We start from the raw sequence: 19455 nt of genomic DNA, 5'->3' as shown, positions 1-19455 counted from the left end.
AATTGTATTAGATAGGCCTCTAGGACCAATTTTGGAACCCTTCAGCAGCCATCATCTAATATCTCGCACCTGTAATACCACTAAAGCAGGAATGTGGCACTCCAGTAATTTCTAAATAATGCATACCAGTTATGAGAAAAAAAAATACAACAAATTTCCAGCGTAAGTCCTTTGAATCAGAGTAAGTTGCTGGATGTTGAGGTTTAATAAAAATGTTTAAAATAGGAAATTAGTTTAAAATCAAGATCTTAGGCCTGACATAATAGTCATGACCAGTCTTTTCCTGTGTTAACGAAAACACAATTAATCTGTCATTACCGTTTAAAACCCTCTGATTTGAAGAGTACAGAGGCATGATGATGCTGTTCATTTATAAACCGTATAAGCACATTAACCAACCTGTTTCAGATATTTTAAATGTTAAGTTTAAAGCAAAATTGTTGTTAATAAGCCCAACCTGATAGGTAAATTAGAAATCAAAGACTAAAATCAACAATCAGCATAAACTTTTTAAATCACACTTAAGTTTTACTATAAACATGAATGAATCAAAATGTAATATGTACCAACATGGAACCAACAGCACTTAAAATTAAAACAATAGACTGTAATTCTTCCAGCACACACCCTACACCTGTCTCCACAGTGTCAGGGGGATCTGGTTTGGAGCGTGAAACAACTTAAAATTCAGACATCTGGCTGAGGGAGTGAAATAAAAATTAGACTCTGTAAATTAGCTACTCTTAGACGGTTTTGACATCGGTATTATTAACATGACAAGCTGAGATTCTGTACAGTTTGAGGACATACAAAAGAATGTTTCAGTGACTGGAAAACAAAAATTAAGTCATTGACAATTAATATATTTATATTAATACCAACAAGGCTGTTATTTTTTCATGTTCAACTGAAGAACATTAACCATTTGTTTAAAATCGAGGGTAGTGGTCCCTCTCTGGTGGGTAGTGTTCTGCAGGGTCGTCCATCTTGTCTCTCTTTTCTACATCCGTCGTGGCTCAGGGTCTTTCCAGTTTCCTCCAGTACTACTCACCGGTTTCCAGACAATCTGAAAGCACGGTGCTCACATGGAATGAAAAAAAAAATTCACAAGGAATCTACACAAAGAACAAAAGTCTCACGTTCTTCCCTGTATATGTATATCAAAAAAATAGCTGTGTTACTGCGACCCATTTCCCTCCCAGCCTCTATTCCAAGACACTTTTACCCTCAGAGAAATCATACAGAATACAGTACATCACGTTTTGTTTTACTTCACTTGAACTGCAAAACGAGAGGGCAGGGAACAGAAAGAAGAATTGACCAAAGTCTAGAACTGAATATGATTCTTTGTGGATCCGCACAGAAATCAGAGGGAACAGTTGAACTGCTTTTTTTTCTTTTTTTTTTTTGTAGTGGCATCCATGACGGCTAAACAATGGCTCCCCTCCATGCCTGATTTCCACAAGTCCTCTTCGCCCCAGCAGTGAGGGCCGGGGGGGTGGGGCAGGTGAGGGCACCTTACTGTTTTAATCGTTCTTCTTCTCCCCCTCTGGTTTGTCTGTGATGGATGCAGCTGCAGCAGGAGCAGCATCTGCTGTGTTGTTCTGAATGTGGTCGACTCCGCTGGTGCCAAACTCGTTGACTCTGTTGGGATCCACCCGGTAGATCCAGCGCTGGTAAAGGTAGATGAAGAACACCACATCTGAAAGCAGAGAGGAACAGATTATAGTTTAGTAAAAAACTGTATAATAAAACTGTGTTATTCCTTTATAAACCAGCTGACTATGGCCTAGATTACACAGTCCAAATTAGGGATGCTCAGTTAGTTGGCTGGATTCCCCTGTCGTCTGCACCAGAATTCAAGAAGTCAGTGTAACTAAATATGAACTTTTTTGGTCAGCTCAGGCCCACAATCCCAGTCAAATGCTCTGTCTTAAACTTTAACATTCTGCCATTAGTTGCCACTGTAGTTGTTCTTAATGACTACTACCTTGTAACCTTACAACATTGCTGTGCGATGTTTTAAATGGTAAATCTACTTGAGCTTGTATAGCTCTTCTGACTACTCAAAGTACTTTTACACCACAGTCACGATGGTAAAGGCTGCAGAGGAGAATTTGCCATCAGTATTATCTAATTCCATTTAAATGCCGCCAACGAAGCAGTGGGAGCAAATTGGGGATACGTGTCTGGCCAAAGGACATATCGACATGTGACTGCAGGTCATGGCTTTCCGATTGTAAAACAACCAACTCTACCTATATAGTCGCCCCATTACAGTGTTTAGTTCGTCTAAAGCAGTGATTCTCAACTGGTCTGGTCTCAAGAACCACCATCAACTCCTCGATGGGAAATGGCAACCCAAATTTCCGATGATTTTAGACCAGCTGGATTTATTTAATGAAAAACAGTACAGTTTGGACTGGTTACAATACCCACTGAAAAAGTCCATGCTACCCACTTAGAATAGTTAGCTAAATGCATTTTTATTTTGTGTTTAATTAGATGAGAAATGATACTAGTGTGAACAGAGGCTGGACTGACTTCAGTTGTGTGACTGATTTTGAAGTCTGATTTTCTGTTCAGTCCCGTGTCTTTATTGCACAGCGTACATGGAGGCACAAGGACTAATCATGGCCTGATCAGAGGCTCTTGACCAGCTGGATGAATTTCTGGCATTTTTAAAATTTTGGTCATACAGTTGCAATAAATTGCAAAGTCAAAGCCGTGCCAGAAACACAGTACCTGATTTCTGTCCTAGTTGTGTCTGTACAAAGAGGCAACCCCATGACTTAATGAAGTCTTAATGAGGTCCAGCTTATAAACAAATTAGTAGCTTTGTATCCATGTTTTTAAGTATGTAAAGCAAAGGGGTCTTGTCTGTTTGATGGAGAATGAGCTACCACACATACCAGACAGCTCCTTCCAACGTTTTGGTTGTGGCTGAAGTTCTTGTTCTTTTTCAACGCTTTTCAAGATTCAACCAAATGAGCTTGTGGTAACATTTATGAATCTAGGCTTGTAAAATCTGGTATGATCAGCATAAAGGCATTACATACACTTGTGTAGATGACACTTCTTAGATTTGAGAATAAACTAAGTCAATGCAGTGAGACACATCAAAGCCCTTTTTTGATAGTAGATAGCTCCCTTACCATCTCTGAGGCACCCTATCCTGTACATCATGGGCATCTTGATGACGAAGGCAAACAGGTCATCAATAAAGGTATTTAGAGCCTTGTAGGTGAGCATCCTCCATGGGAGGTGGGCCACAGACTTCATTTTGTAGTTGATGAATAGCTGTGGCGTCATTGTAATGAAACCTAAAAAGCAAGAGAGAAGCAGAAAGAGAAAGACCGGGTCAGATAAACAGTTTGACCCCGGAGGGTGAAAATTAGACAGCAGGCAGCTTGACTGAGAGTGCCCTCATGCAGTCTATTAATACACAACACATTAGCAGAGGCCACTGGGAATTAGAGATGTAACCATGATGCAAGTATGAAAACATTAGCTCTATGTACATCCATATACAGAGCTTGTAATCAAGAGAGACATTAATAATCAGGCTTATCGCTGGTCTTTAAAAATAGATTTTCATGAATAAGAACCGACACTGATGGGCACCATGCGTGAGCAATAGAGAGAAATCAATATTACATCTAGAAGAATGAAACAGAAATTGATCCAGGATGAGGGAGACAAATGGCTATAAAAGGAAAGACATTGAACATAAATAAATATTGTGTTTTAGGGTAATTTATGAATCAGTAAACAAATTCTGAGGACACCGAAAGAAATGAAGATACTGAAAGAAATCCCTGCAGAAAATATGTAATCTGTAAAGTTTTAAGACTCATGATGAGCAGGAATACTTATTTTTCATAACTGAATACTTCCACTAAAAAACACTAAACTCATGACTGGGATTTTACAGAGCACAAATGTCAAAATAAAAAAAAAACTGAAGGCCAGTTTCTCTGCAGCTGTACAGTTTGTTATCATAAACACAGTTCCATCTCAATTTTACCGTAATGAAAAAGAAATTCAAGCTTTCTATCTACTCTATTCCTGTGAGCTCTGTTGTTGATATGATCGTGTGTACAACTTCCAGTGATATAAATGACATAGAAAAAAAATGTTTTCCCAGTGACTAACAATAGTGGCTAATCACCAACTGTGGTTGTTTAGAAAGGGATTTACCTTCAATATAGCATATAACATTTTATTATATTAAATCAAACTTCCAGCCAAATTTTATTATAAGGTGTAAGTTATAAGCTATATTTCTGAAATGTCAGAGCTCTAGTACCTGTTAGCATCTCATCCTGGTAGCACTAATACCTAGATGAAGTTAAATTTGTGGCTTCAACAGTTGTGGTTTTATAAACATGCTGTTAAGTGTCTGAATGCGTCAGAGATGTGATTCTTCAAAAAATGTCTGATTTATTAACCTGAAGAAGTGACCACAGGAACCACAGATAGTAATAAAAATATAAATTAAAAAGGGACTAGTTTTTAATAATATGATTTCCAAAATATGTACACACTGAAATGAGAAATGTTAAGGACCTGACTGGGCTCTACCTCTGCTTTAAAAATATATGACCATGTCACATCTCATTTAACAAAACCTTACTACATTTGTATACAATACCTAAGGCAATTTCTTCATATTGTCCATTTTTTTCATTTGAGATGTAATAGATGATGTTCACTAATTTTAATCTCTGAAATCGCTCTAATAATCAGGATTAGCATCTTGTTAGTATAGAAAAAATGCCAGTTTGACAGAAAGAACCAGAAGGCACACCCAGAATTCCTGAAAAGTAACATGAGGACAAGGAATAAAGTGGCTACTTATCATGAAATGTTGGACTTGGCAATGAAACAAGCCCTTATCTTTAATCTTACTGGACATCAACTAACCCATTCAGACTGGATGCAAGAATATGTGTATATACCGTTAAACCAAAGATGCTGCTGTGCTCCTACCTTTGAGACCTGATATGACATCGGTGCATTTTGGATGATCTTAGTGTTTTGAGGGCATGTGACTCAGGAGATGCGATGAGACTTGCTAAAATACACACTAGGAGGTGCGTGGGTGGGATACAACATATTTTGGTTTTGCTTACCATTTGCCTGACTGATAAAAAAGGTATAAAATTGAGCAATGGCAAACTGTAGCAATGGGAGGCAGGCTACAGCAGCATTTTAGTTGATAACAAGACAATAAATAAGTCTAACAATTTCAACAATAACCCAGATTCTGACATTACTGGAGACCAGCAGGTCATGTCTCAATGGATGGTGGACATTTTTGAAGAGGAGGATGCTGTCCTTTATGATTTGATTGACTGATATTAAAAAATGTTAAACAACTGTATTGCAAGGGTAACTATTTGCAGCCCTGGGTTAACGCTTTTGATGTTCTTTATTCCATGTGTATTTGTCACAGAAGCAGATGAAGAGAAACTATAGTAAAAGATGAAATTCTGTGTGTTATCCTCAGGATTTGGGAGCTTGTTTTAAATAATACTTGACAGCATTACTTTTAGGGAACTTTAGGTATAAATGAGTTTATTAGAGTCAACTCTGTTTATGTCACTTATCTAATTCATTACTCTTTGAGATAATGTTATTGTTGCATGCATTTAATGATATTTTTTTCCTGCCTCAGAATCTCCAACAAGCTCAGCAACAACCTGTTTTTCATTCTAGTAAATTTTAGTATCTAAGGGGGCTTACTTTATTCTGGTGGTATTGAAAGTTATTGATTTTTTTTCACCTCAGGGATGTCAGTGCTCCTGGCATCATTTCATTTACACAAGCAGAGTCATTTTAAGCTAGTGTGCACTCGGTAAATTATCAAAAAGTGCTCCTCTACACTAATTCTGTTTTATACGTGTGCTGTATAATGTCAGACAATCTTACCAAAGGTTAACAAGAAGCCATAGAGCATGCTGAGTACCCATGAGTACCAGCCTTTGTGCTCTACATACAATAAACTGTAGACAGCATAGCAGCCAAATAGAGGGTAGAGCAGCCACGACAAGTACTTGAAGGCCATCTGTTCAAGGAAAGAGGAGGAAAAGAAACAATCAGAAACAGTGATGAAAAATATGTGAAAAACCTGGTCACAACACTACATTGATTTCAACAGAGAAAAGTGTGTTTTGGCCTACAGCACCATACAGCACCACATGATCAGTTATAGCACATACTGGAGCTATCAGACGGTTACCTCTCACATCTCTAAGGTTCTCTTCAACTTACGTCGTCATAGATTTTGGTTGATGACTCCACATATGTTGACTTGTCTTTGAATACCAATTTTGGAATTACCCCTGCAATTTTGTTCTCTCTGTCCAACTGAAAAAAAGACCGAAAATAGTTGGTGAATGGAAAATTCAAAATTCCAACAGCATAAGAGGAAGTAAAACTGCAAAACAGCAGGTGAGCTTTTATTTTACTAAAGGGAAGTACAGTCTGGAAACATGCCAAACTTATTTTTTGTCTGTATTCATGCTTTTTAGTCATCATATAGAATGTTAACACATTCAGCTGCTGTGTGTAAAGAAAACAAGTGTTGTTGTGACTCACTTTGACGTCCATGACTTTAGTGATCTTCCACAGGTCGATGAGAAGGCCGATGAAGACGCTGACCTGCACCACAAAGTTGGTTTCATTGTCTAGGATGTACAGCAGCACCACCAGAGACTGAAAAACTCCAAATATGATGGAGCGCACTGACAGGCCTTCCAGAGACTGTCTGCTGTTCCAGAATTGGATGTCTGAAGAAGAGGAGGAGGAGGGGAGGAGAGTTGAAGTAGAGACTAGACAGACACCAGGGAAAATGCACTTTTGTAGCCAAAGGAAAACTACCTCCTGCTACTGTGATCTTACCGTTCTTGAAGGCAAGAAATTCAAAGATGCTGTGCACAATGGAGACAACTATGGTGAGTCCCAGCAGGTATGGGTTGGTTTCCAGAAGGGCCACCTACACAAAAAGAATATTGGTTTTAATTTGAAGTTACAGAAGGAACTTCATGGTGTAATGGTAGCCAGAAATACAGATTAACCAGTGACTAGGCCTTCCAGACACAGGTGTCTTTATACTACAATCATTTGAGGCACATTCATTGCACTCAGGTGATCCCCATTTAACTGAGAGACTACTAGTACCAATTTGCTCAACCTCTGTTGAATAAAGTTGGTCACTTTAAAGAGAGAATTTGTTTGTTTCTATGACCACGTCAAGCTCACTCAAAGACAGTAATAATGTCCTTGATGTGAAATTTTTCTTGTAGTTCCTCTGCAATGACCATTTAATTTTCAAAGTTGTCCCACCAAGCCCCAAACTGAACTTGGTCCAAAGTTGAATTGCCTTACCGGGATAAATAAAGCCATCCGAATCCTAATCTTAATCTATTCCTTCTGTGGCTTTTAATTTCTTACCTTGACAGAGTCTTGGTCTTCGTCAGACTGCTCATATGTGTCCTCAGGTAAGAAGTTCCATGGAGAGCGAGCATTTTGAGCTGCATACAGCTGCCAGCGCCACAGGGATAGTGGGCAGTAGTTGAGGCGCAGTGGGAGTGTCTTCAGGGTCTCGTTGATAGGATAGTAGTCCTTCTGAAGGTTCCAGTAGTCATTGAAGTAAACAATGGGATAGTAATCACCACTTACTGCATCAAACTTTACATCTAGGGTTAGAGAGGGTAGAAAAGGGTGTAAGTTGCAGGTTTGCCCTTAGGAATTTAAATCACTGTGCTGAATAGGGCTGAGAGAGGACAGTGGGGGAAGCTTACGTTGATCTAGAGGAGGGGGGACAGAGCCTTTCACCCAGGCAGTGTGGTCGTCCACCATGTTAATGGTAAGGTTAGGGTGCCAATGGGAGATGATCTCCACTGGACCATGGCTCTCTGCCCGCTATGAGAAAACATACATGATCAAATATGTAACAGTGATGAGTCTGGCTCTGGAAATCTCTCAGATATGTGATGAATCACCAGAAAACTGAGCTGTGGCTGAGGAAATTTTATGTTTAAAATCAACTTGTCATTGGTCTCCAGACAGCTTTCCAAAGGTGACAATAATTTTAAATGACTTGTACTCATTGTCTAATTAGTTTACATCAACACCAATATAGATTTCTCTTTAATAAGCTGCTTATACAAAGTTATTAAACTATCTGAACAATGCAGAGCAGTTATTTATCAATAACTGTTTTTCGTCTTACAAACAACTAAATGAGAAATTCAACTTGACCAACACTCATTTCTTTAGGAATTTACAAGTCAGACACTTCATTCACTCTAGGTTACCAAAGTTTCCTACAGCGCCTGATATTTGCCATGTGGACGAGGTTCTTGACCTACATCCAGCACTCAAGAGTCTAATTTCAATAGTGTATAATAAATTGATTGGTATAAGAAATGCTCCCCTGGACAGAATTAAAACGGCTTGGGAACAGGACCTAAATCTGCAGCTATCTGATGAGAAACTATACTAAGACTTATAAATTCATCATCTTTTTGTGCCCGCAACTGCCTTCTGCAGTTTAAAGTCGTGCACAGAGCCCATACATCTAAATCCAGACTTTCTCATTTTTACCCTGAGGTCAACCCCTGCTGGGATAAATGTAGAAGTGAGGCTCAAAATTCAAAAATTCTTAATGTAACTCTGAAACCCAATCCTCTGGTAGCCCTCTTTGGCACTACTGGAGATGATGACGTATACCTGACCCCAGCTAAAAGCAGCTGTTTGTCCTTTGCCTCTCTATTGGCCAGGCGTGCAGTATTACTTAGATGGAGAGATGCTGCCCTGTCCCTCCACTCTCTGTGGTTGAGGGATATCATGTCCTGTTTAAACCTCGAAAAGATTTACTACTCGATCACTGGGGGCAATACAAAATTTGAAAGGGTAGGGCAACCTTTTCTGGATCACATTCAAAATCTTCCATCAATTAGTAGTATCATTCTCCTTCTTACTGCTTATCTCTTCTTATACATTGAATTTTTGTGAAAACATTCATCATTACATACATTTCCTGATTTGAAGTACTTTTTCTGGCACCATTCTGCTTAGTCCTTTCTTTATCTGTATTGTATCCTATCTCACAGTTGATCTCTTGTTTTTTCCTTTGATGTCATGATAAGTAACCCGACTTCCAGCATTATTTATTGTACTGTGTGGTTCAATCTCCAGGACTTAATATTAAGTAGAGTGGTCTTGGAATATATCCGGTGATGAGGTCTGTAGAGGGTTAGGGGTGGGGATCTTTATATGTTTCCTCCTTACATAATGAAGTTTTTGTGAATTTCTTATTGTTATAAAACCAATAAAAATATTAATGAGTAAACAATGCAGAGCTAGAAAAACGCAAACATGAAACATTAGAACCAACCTTGATCATTTCAGGATCTGCTTCTGTCTCCCCTGTTAGCAGATTCTTGGTTTTCAGAAACTTTCTTCTTTTGAATTTATTCAGCACTGAAATATAAACAAGTAAAGGTTTACACATAATGGCTTACATTTATTGTCCTTCATATTTTAGCAATCTTTTTTCCACATGACCTTAATTTGTGTTGTTATAGAGGGGTACTGATAGTGTGATTTTTGGTTGTGTATGACTGTTTGTGGACACATAAGACACTTAAGGGATTTGGATAATTATGTACGGATGCATGTATGTGTGTATAGGTCGCTGTTGCTGTTTGAGTTTATATAAGTTCCCAAAATTAAAAATCAAAAAACCTCGGTTATTTTTTCCAAGTTCTTTTTATTTCTTTGTTAATCCTGTCCATAAAAATTAGTTGAATGTCTTTGACTGTATGACTACAAAGCTAGCTTGCAGTATGGACATGGAATCAAAGAAGTCACAAGCACACCTGAGAACTTCATAATATCATCGTCTCCTTATACCTTTCTGCTGGTCATCAGGTGAACACAGAAAATGTGATGAAAATAATAAAAATGATTCTATAGTTTTGCTGTGAATGTATTTTCATTTTATTTTTTTTATTATTTTGATAAAGAAAAAAGACTCTGCATGATGGGAGATTACCTCAAAATCGTCTTGTTTGATCAGTCTTTGTTTGCTGTGGACATTTGCATGAATTAAGGGCCCTTAGTGATCAACAGTAATAGTATGTTTTCATTTTCGTGCATTTTTATAACATCTCTCTGTCCTGAGTAATCTATCTTTTTTTTTATTCCTTTGTTTTCTTTGTTTTTTTGCATTGCTACTCATACTTCTTTTAAAACCTAACAAAATTTCAAATAGCTTACTTCGAGTTGAATGAACTGTTGCCAGTCTGCGATACTGCCCCTTGCGTTTTGGGTCTGGATGAAATCCACTTTTAGTAAAGTAGACGTGCATGTAGAGTGATCCATTCTGCTGCACTTTCTGCAGGCACAGGCAAAACAGGGCAAAAAAAGTCAAATCTGTCTTCTTCATCACAAACATGACTTCCTTGGCCTTTGTTGGCATCATCCTCGGTCAACCTCACCTCAGGGATGTCCATCTCCTTATAGTGCTCGTAACAGCCATCCCCGTTCTCCCCCGTCGTCCAGTCTCCATAGACAAGGTCCCTGTGGAACCAGAACAGGGCTTCTGTGTTGTTGAAGTCAGAAAACACCTCCTCCTGGGACACATACACGTACAGGTCCTGTGGGACAGGTGAGGAAATAAAATGTGTTTATAATATTATATAGTCAAGGAAGAGCTGGTGAGTTGGACTGGAAGGGAGAGTTAACACTGGTTTGCTTTTCTAATACTTAAGGGGATCAGAGGATTAGGACTGTTTAAGAATGAACAGCTTTAATTCAATTACTAAGGTTTAATAAACAGCTGGCTGTGGAGATAAAGGGGTGAGCAAGGGGGCAGGTGTAATACCATTAGGGTGTCCTTGGGGAAGAGGTTCCTGCTCGGTACTCTGGGCGCACCAGCTGGCGTGTTGGGGTCAGGAGTGGACGGCCCTCTGCGGAACCAGCTACTGATCGCCCAGATTATAAAGATTCTAGAGGAACGTGCAAACAGAGTCAGAGGAAGAACAAAACTTAGTATCAACACATTATAGGGTCAAAGAAAAAGAAAAACATAAGATGAGTCCTTGTATTTGTAAATGGACAAAAACTGTGTGTATTAGATTTAGGAACTCGATTGTCTTGAGAGTTGCAGAACCTCTTCAGGCGAGTGAAACCAGGAGGAGGCATATCTTATTCAACTGTATCCAGTCAGACAGCATTTCATGAGACGTCAACAAACACGCCTGTTTTGCAACATAAATCAGTGAAAGTTAAAAATGGTGGATTCAATTTAAGTATCCATTGGGACACAAAATTATATCAAGAACGGGTGTTAAATATAACATTTTGCATGCCATTGCTTTATTTCATGTATATTTCTATTTTGGTTGTTAGGAATTAAAAGGCCTTACAAATAATAAATAAGCTGTTCGAGTGTCATTCTTTATTGAAAGAATTACAGGAAATAGCAAATATTACATGTTTTGCTAACATAGTAAACACACATAGAAATGTTGCTATTTCTCTATTTCAGTAAAACATGATCTTGAACAAAAGCCTCTGCTTTTCTGCTAAAAACTCTACAAACAGATTGTTTCACATAACTACGAGAGACATTGTAGTACTGTAATAATTCTTTCATTGTGTGCAGTTGGCCCATGTATCAGCTATAAATATTAGCAAAAAATGTGGATCTGCTGATCCCACAATTGACTTTCTAAGTTTCATCTGCCATTATCAGTATTATGCTGTTACCCCTACTTTATTAAGGCTGGGTCTTTAATAAAATGTGAACCACACTGTCTGGAATATATGGATGTGTGTGGAGTGTCGTCGTGCAAACAAAACCCAACCAGCTGGTGGAGGCCTGGGAGGGAGAGAGGAGAGAGAGATGCTGTAGGGAAGTTACTTAAATAAGCTGAGGCCTGATTAACACAGGTGTGCACAGTTAACTTCTCAATCCACTGATGGTCCTCCTAACTCACTTTATTGGCTGCTGAACCAGGAAACAAACCAACCAAACTCATTGGCATAGGGCAGGCCATCACAGAAATTACGTTTGGATTGACTATTTCCTCTCCATAATAGACTTTAAAACTAAATTCTCACACAGGAAATCCAACTGAATACTGCTAAATTCTGCTCAAACAGAGTTGTTCTCTAAAAGTTTGACTAATATACCACTTATAAGCTCCATCTGGTAAAGAATAATCTTGCTTATGTGATGGAGATGAGAGTTCCTATTTATATTATTAGCAGATATTATTAGTCCTATTAAAGGGGAGTGGGCAAAAGATAAGACAGCTGCAGTTTAACAAGGTCATTTGTCTGACCTGAAAATTTACAATCCTGTTTATATGAAGGGAATTTCACATGACAAGATTGGGGCTGTCATATAGTAGTTGCTCTTGCAAACACACAGAACCAATTTATGTAACTGGTAAGAGTTAACAGTGTAATGCTAAAGATAAGCATTAAAAAGATCTAGTGCAAAATAATCTGTCATAAATTTAAGTCAAGATCCTGCCTAATGGCTTGTAAAGGCATTGCTTATTTACAGCATGAAAAACAACCCTATGGTTTTTATAAGCTATGTTCATAGTTGGCAGATCCACATGTGGAGCTTGCAGCAAAATACCCCAAGCTCCTGAAATCTATTCATGAGGCTGAACAATAATTATCCCTCAAACTAAATTATTCCTGAATCTGCAAACCATGAAAATTAATTGTTAAAATGCCCTGAAACTACTGCAATCCACCGACACAAAACAGCTACACATAGGCAACAATTCTGATAAATCTCTGGCACTTCAGAGAGCAGACGGGTATGTCAGATCATATTCTGTTGAAGAGCCTGCCCCAATGAAAGGCTAAACACTGTCAATAACTTGTAATTGTTTCTTCAGTGCTGCTGTTAATTCAAATTATTTTGACCTGATCAGTGTCTGGTACAGCAGACATGAATATAATCAATCAATACAGCCAAAGCAAGTGATCCAAAGTGCAGGATTTGTATTCAGGTTGATATACCACAGTCTTAACATAGTATTTGTTGAACTAGGGCTGCACAATACTTGCTAACATGTGAATCGTAATTCTTCTCCCTGAGAATCCAGATCAAGATTCTCCCATGTTTTTTTTCCAACATAAAAATTATTGCACTTGGATAAAGACACCTGTTGTGTAAGGCTTTCAGACACAACCTGTAATAAAGTGCTTAAAGGTATCTTGTGAATGCATTATCTCTTCTCTTTTCTTTTTTTTATAACACTTAAAAATAAAACTTCAATGCTGTAATACAGCACCTGTGAATTTTGGACACTCAGACAACTACAAAATAATTATTTGGTGACTGAGGGTTGTGTGGTATTACTACTGGAGTTTTGCGCTGTGGTTTCCTTGTCTATTACTTCTTACTCCTAAAGAGTTTTGTGGTGATGTTTGACATGGTTATAACATTCCTCTCACCATTGCCACCATTTTTCCCTCATATTGTCACTTATTTTTTCTTTCTCATGAATACTTTGACTTTAATTTCACCATGTTAACTCTTTTTCTTTTCTTTTTTTTTTTTAGAACTACTGGTAATGATGTAGCCATAAACTGGACACAGTGGGAAATTCAAGTAATAGCTGAAGACTTAAGTTGAAAAAATTCTGACCACTGTTGAGCCATCACATCAAGCAAGCAAAATATTTCCCTTGGGGAAGTACCAAAAATGAAATGAAAAACTATGAATTATTTATCCATTTTTCTTGCTCTCTTATGCTGCAATGTTCATGGAGATGGATAAAGTGCAACTTTTCTACAGCTTAGTTGCTGTTTTGTAAATTCTCTCCCTAAAATGTCATTTTTATATTGATTAATACACCATTACAGTTTGCCACGACTTATAGTGCTTTCAGAAAGTATCCAAAACCCCTTCACTTTTTAACTTTATTGTTGCAGCCTGATGCCACCATCAAAATAAAGATGTTTTCCCATTAATCTACAACCAGTACCTCATCATGACAAAGTGAAAACAGAGTTAAAAAAAAAAAAAGCAATTTAATTTAAATGAAAGCCTGAGCAGGCATTCATTTTTTGCAGGGGTGAGGCTTCCTTCTAGCCACTCAGCCATAAGCCCAGATTGCTGAAGGGATACAGCGATGTTTATGCATTGTCAGCTGTGAGGCCTTCAACAGAGAGGTGTGTGCCTTTCTGAATCATGGGTAATCAATTTAATTTACCAAAGGAGGGCTTCAAACAAGGTGCAGAAACATTTCAGCAATGATCAAGAGAAATGGAAGGAACCTGAGCTAAATTTCAAGTGTTTTTGCAATGTGTCAATACCTAAGTTAATGTGATAATTCAGTTTTTTATTTTTAATTAATTTGCATTTTTTAATTCTGTTTTCACTTTGTCATGATGGGGTACTGAGTGTTTTTACTGGTTTTTTGTACATTTTTTTTACTGTAGCTCAGGCTGCAACATTACAAAATTTAAAAAAAGGGAAAGGAGTCTGAATATTCTCCAAATGCACTGTATATTTGTTGCTGTTAGTACACCCCTACTATTAATGTGGCCTTTTAATGGGATGTTAAGAGTATTAAAAGAAGAGAAGAAATCAAACCCACCTGAAGAGAACCCCCTTAATGACCTGCCATGCGTTAGGTGCTTGCTGCTGCTGTTGTTGTTGCTGTTGTGGATCCTGTGCATTTCCAGCTGTCTGCACAGTCTGGCCATCTGTTGTTGCAGCAGTTCCATTGCTGCTCACCTATGGTCAAACACACAAACACAGACACGGGGTCAGCTTTGCCTAAGAAAGCCACAATGACAGAGCAGCCATGGCATGCTACGATGAGGTTTGTCATCAAACAAGTTACACTGGTAGTCAGAACAGAAGCTGATCATGTATTCAGAGTCTGATGAAGCCTTTTGTGAAAATTGGAGTAAATAATGATGCCATCTACAATCTCCAGTTAAAACAGGGGGTATACCCTACATTTTTTTTTAAATAAAGGTGTAGATATGGTGACCGACAAAAAATAAATATATCACAAATATATATAGTAGTGACCTTGAATTAATGCCTTAGTTTCACTCTGAGCTGTGGCTCTAAAAAGGGGACAATCTTCCAATTTACATACTCTCAGTCTCTGAAATGTCTGTTATTCATTTGCCATAAATGTTGTTTCAGGTTTACTTAAGTCTTTTGACTTTTTTGCAAAATTTTCCAGCAGTTTTGAACTTGTTTTACAACAAGTGGGCTATTTTTTTTACTTAATTTAAGTCACACTATGACACATTAATAATACAGTATGGCTGTAAATTTGATTATATTTGTAACCCCTTGTGTTTTGACCCCCATATTGCCAGATTCTTACTACCACACAGCCCCACTCTTATAACATTTTTCAGTCCAGACTTCATGAAGGTTCTGTTGTGGACAAATAATAAAATAACCTTACCAGACATCTGAAGATGGTGTAAGTGGGGCTACTGAGGGTCAGTGAGTAAAAGACTATCTCAATTTCTAGGCAGTGTTGCCATGTTTATTCAGTTGTTTAGTTTCTGTTAAAACATCTTGACCTAATACATCCTTTGTATGTTTGTATATATGACAAAAAAAATTAGCCCCTCTTCTAATTTCCAGGCAGAAGTATTTATATTTTTAAGGTATAATCCGTCCTTGGTTTGCTTTGGCATGTAGACTAAAAACCCCCAACCCTCCAGCAAGGCCACATTGTGTCCAAGTGACACAATACGCAAGCGCATGCCAAGTCATGAGACTCATTCACTATCTAAACATCTAATCTCCCCCATTGTCACCAACACAAGGGAGTCCAGGGGTTGGCCTCCTGAATCAAACAACATTTGAGAATGAAATGTTTCCTGCACAAACCACCAACAGTCTATGTACAGCGTTCCCAAAAGACCTTGAAATGCCTGAAAATTTAGAAGTTTTTGATAATCCTCTTTGCCTTTAAGCATTACAAATACACGATTCCAGAACCATGGAGTGACTCAAAGACAAATGTATGCCTTCACTGCTATGTCTGTTTTACAATCAGAGAGCTGGATCTGTGTCTCCTGGAGGGATCACAACCATTAAAGAGAGAGGGACCAGTGTACTAAACAACAGCAATAATGGCTGCAGCTGAAGGTAATAATTGACAATTTACACACTCTGAACAAGGATTAACAATTAACTTCCATTCAGGGTGCAACTGTTTAACACTGGCTTATCAATAAATGTGTGTTTGTCAGGAAGAGGTTGAAAAGGTTCAGAGAAATCAGTCAAAGAAGTGGAGATTTGTCTGGTAATGTTTACAGAATATGGTGAGGGTTTTAAGAGGTAATCTAAAAAGCTCGAAAGGGATACAAAACATATCCTCTGAATGTGTTAAAAGTAGTTAGAGACAAAAATTCCAGTCTTGCACAGCGCCTGTTCTAAGTACAAGGAGAAACTGAGGCATTAGAGTCACTCAGTAGGATTTTTTGGACATATGTGCTGTGCTAACCCTGACACATAAAATATTATACTCTCCAAAACAGCCTCATTAAAAATGGGGAAAACAAAAGCAGCCACTCATAGTGTGTTTCTATCAAGTAGTCCAGTTTGGTACCATAATCCCTGATTTTTATTGCGATTCCACTAAAGATGGAGGATACTGCATAGAGGTTTGAGGCTTCATTCAAAATGTTCAGGGCTAATGGTGGACCTTCTTAGGTGTGCACCATCCCAGACAGCCCTGATATTTAAGACAAATACATAATACGTACTGCCGATACATGCATTAGAACAACAGAAATTTTCATATCTGCTGATGCAATATGCACCTGCCAAATGTCAGTATGTTTTGAGAGGTGTGAGGTGAATTTGTTCAACCAGCCACTGGGGCAGGTAAATGTTGACAGTGATCTATGTGCTGGGATGGTTCGACTCAATATCATATGAGTAGTTCTGCAGCCTGTTTATCTGCTAAAGGGGTCACTAAACCAATGTTTTCCTCGTGACTGCGTGGCATCGCAACAACCTCACACAGTGGCAGTAATGGGGTGAGGATGAAATTTTATGTTCATCACTTCATTGAATTTGTATGGACTATTTGCATGCAAGCTATTTTATGTTCTCTAGAGTAGCCACAGCCATGTGCCAAGCTAACGGGGATCTAATAAACAATAAACAGTTTACCCTGCCAAAAGATTCAATGAAGATGAAAATAAACGAAAAATTACACAAAGGGCATCAAGAGCAGGTCCCTCCGAAGTCGCCTATGAGGCAGTGCTGCATGCTGACATTTATCAAAAAAGAGAGATAAAAAAAACTGCCTTGAAATTAATTCTCAGCAATCCACAGGATATTTAAGCGTGCCGTGTTACATTTTTCCCATTACTGCTTCTGTTGCACAGGAAGTGGCAATTTTTTTAAACAAACGGTCTGCAGTAAGTCTTGCTCCACTCTTTATGATTAGATAGGCGTGCTTGGTGCCGATGTGACCATAAAGGGACATCAGCATGCCAAAAAAGTAGAACAATACAGATCTGTTTCTTTGATGCCTTTCCTGACTTTGCCAGTGGAAATGCAAATTGTGGACTGTAGTGAACTCAACTTGACCCTTGGTGGAAATGCAGATTTGTATTTTAGCAAGATTAATACCACAGAATCTCTCACATCTGATCTACCAGCCTTGAGAGCAACATTAACAGCTTCATCTAAAGTTAACAGCACATTTATCCTGACTGAACTCTTTCATGGCAATAAAGGAACTAAATTCATATTGTACCTTTGCTCTCTAAACTGCACAGATTTGTAACCTGTTTCTTCGGTGGCAACCATTTCTTTAACCCAGACGGTTGTAAGAGATTTAAAGGAATTTGGAAGGACTTCTAGGAAATTTTGGAGTGCAAGGGATTAATCCATGCTTAGCTTTGTGACTTTACTATAAGGGAAAATACACAGTAAGGAGGTGAGAACTCCTAAAATCACAGTGAAACACGCATCGGTAGAAAGTACAAAACTGCTAATTAACTATATATACCAAGTACGATAGAGTTGCCATAACTTCCTTATGTGCTTGTTTAAGTCTGGGCTCTCATTTGTATCAACAGAAATCTGTGCGTTTGCTTTGCCAATGACTTTTAACAAACAAGGAAGCCCAGGGAGTTTCCTTCACAGATTCATGATTCACTTTGACCTCCGTTAACTAGAGCTATACATTTCTCACATGGAAATTATGACTATCTGGCTCACTTACTTCAAGTGATCCCTATTGTGAATTATAAATTTTGGGGATTTCCAAGATTAGCAAAACTTTAAGATAGCTACACCTGAATTATCTTACCTGTCAATCTTAAAATGAGCTGTCAGGCAAGCCACTGCGCTGAAAACTACAAAATATATCCAACCCCTGAAGTGTTATGTGATGTAGCTGTAAAAAAAAAAAGTCGGGAAGTTGTTTTTAAGTGGATAAGTAATGTGTGAGAGCTGGTTAGGACTGGCCTGGTTAGGCAAGCCAAGCTGCGTTGCTCCGGTTCAGGCCTTGTGATAACGTTAGCTAACTGACTCACTGCAGCAGTCAGCTGGCTCTCACTCACACAATTACAGTCAACTGATTATCTGTTCACCCTTGTGTAGTAGTAAGTCTCCGGGTTAGATCTGACCGTCAACACCGCTCTCACTTCGTCCATCTGTTTGCTAGCAGACAGGATTTCTCAACACATCTTCAACGGCAAGGGGGGTCGTTTTAAAACCAACCGGCACTGACAACGTCACTGGGGCTCGTGTAACGCTCGCCAACTTGTTTCAATTTCTACGGCTTCACACTTAAGACTTAAACAGACCATAAGGACCAAATCACATACACATGAAAAGTTAACAGGATAATGTAAGTGTCATTCATTTTACCTCGCCGTTGCTCACGGTAGCTTTAGTCGTTTCGCTCTCCTGCGTCGCCATCTTTCCTTTTCTCTGTCGCGCACACACCACACTGCTGGCAGGGAAACCACGCTCTGTCTCGCGAGATGTCAAAAGTAGCGTCATAGGAGTGACGTGTGTTTTCAAGGGAGTGAATAAAAACCGATAAAAACCTGGTATTGATAACATGACAGAGCTAAAAATGATATTGTTTGTCACTGTATGACAGGTTTGTTTTATTTAATTCCATGAGTGAATAGAACGAATACGAGGAACAAGATTACAAGTACTCCCCACCCACACATCCTGACATAACAGATATACTGAACCTTAGAGTTGGCAGACAACAATGTTGTATGTCAAAACAGACTTAATGCGTTACATTAACACACAACGGACCTATCACTTCTATTTACACCTGCAAACGCAGGCAAATTATTATGCGTTATAGTCCTTAAGTTCAATTGCAAACAACATTTTTTGGTGTCAAATTGACTACAGCCTATTCACCACTATACCAGCACATC

General features: G+C 38.5%; 1 protein-coding gene across 1 annotated transcript; it reads right to left on the bottom strand.

Annotated features, from left to right (window-relative positions):
- Window positions 1-504: 504 nt before the first annotated feature.
- Window positions 505-19012, bottom strand: clptm1 (CLPTM1 regulator of GABA type A receptor forward trafficking). The gene is made up of 14 exons (XM_041811690.1): window positions 18920-19012; window positions 14646-14785; window positions 10898-11021; window positions 10512-10670; window positions 10291-10408; window positions 9407-9492; window positions 7809-7929; window positions 7459-7703; window positions 6907-7000; window positions 6604-6794; window positions 6277-6372; window positions 5935-6070; window positions 3156-3323; window positions 505-1702 (listed from the first exon to the last, which is right to left on the bottom strand). The coding sequence occupies exons 1-14, from the start codon at window positions 18968-18970 to the stop codon at window positions 1527-1529; spliced, it is 1905 nt and encodes a 634-aa protein (XP_041667624.1). The 5' UTR covers window positions 18971-19012; the 3' UTR covers window positions 505-1526.
- Window positions 19013-19455: the final 443 nt, after the last annotated feature.

This window comes from Cheilinus undulatus, linkage group 2, assembly GCF_018320785.1.
Source record: "Cheilinus undulatus linkage group 2, ASM1832078v1, whole genome shotgun sequence".
NCBI classification, from domain to species: Eukaryota; Metazoa; Chordata; class Actinopteri; order Labriformes; family Labridae; genus Cheilinus; species Cheilinus undulatus.
The sequence above is the reverse complement of the archived record's forward strand: the minus strand, read 5'-3'. Positions and strand labels throughout refer to the sequence as shown.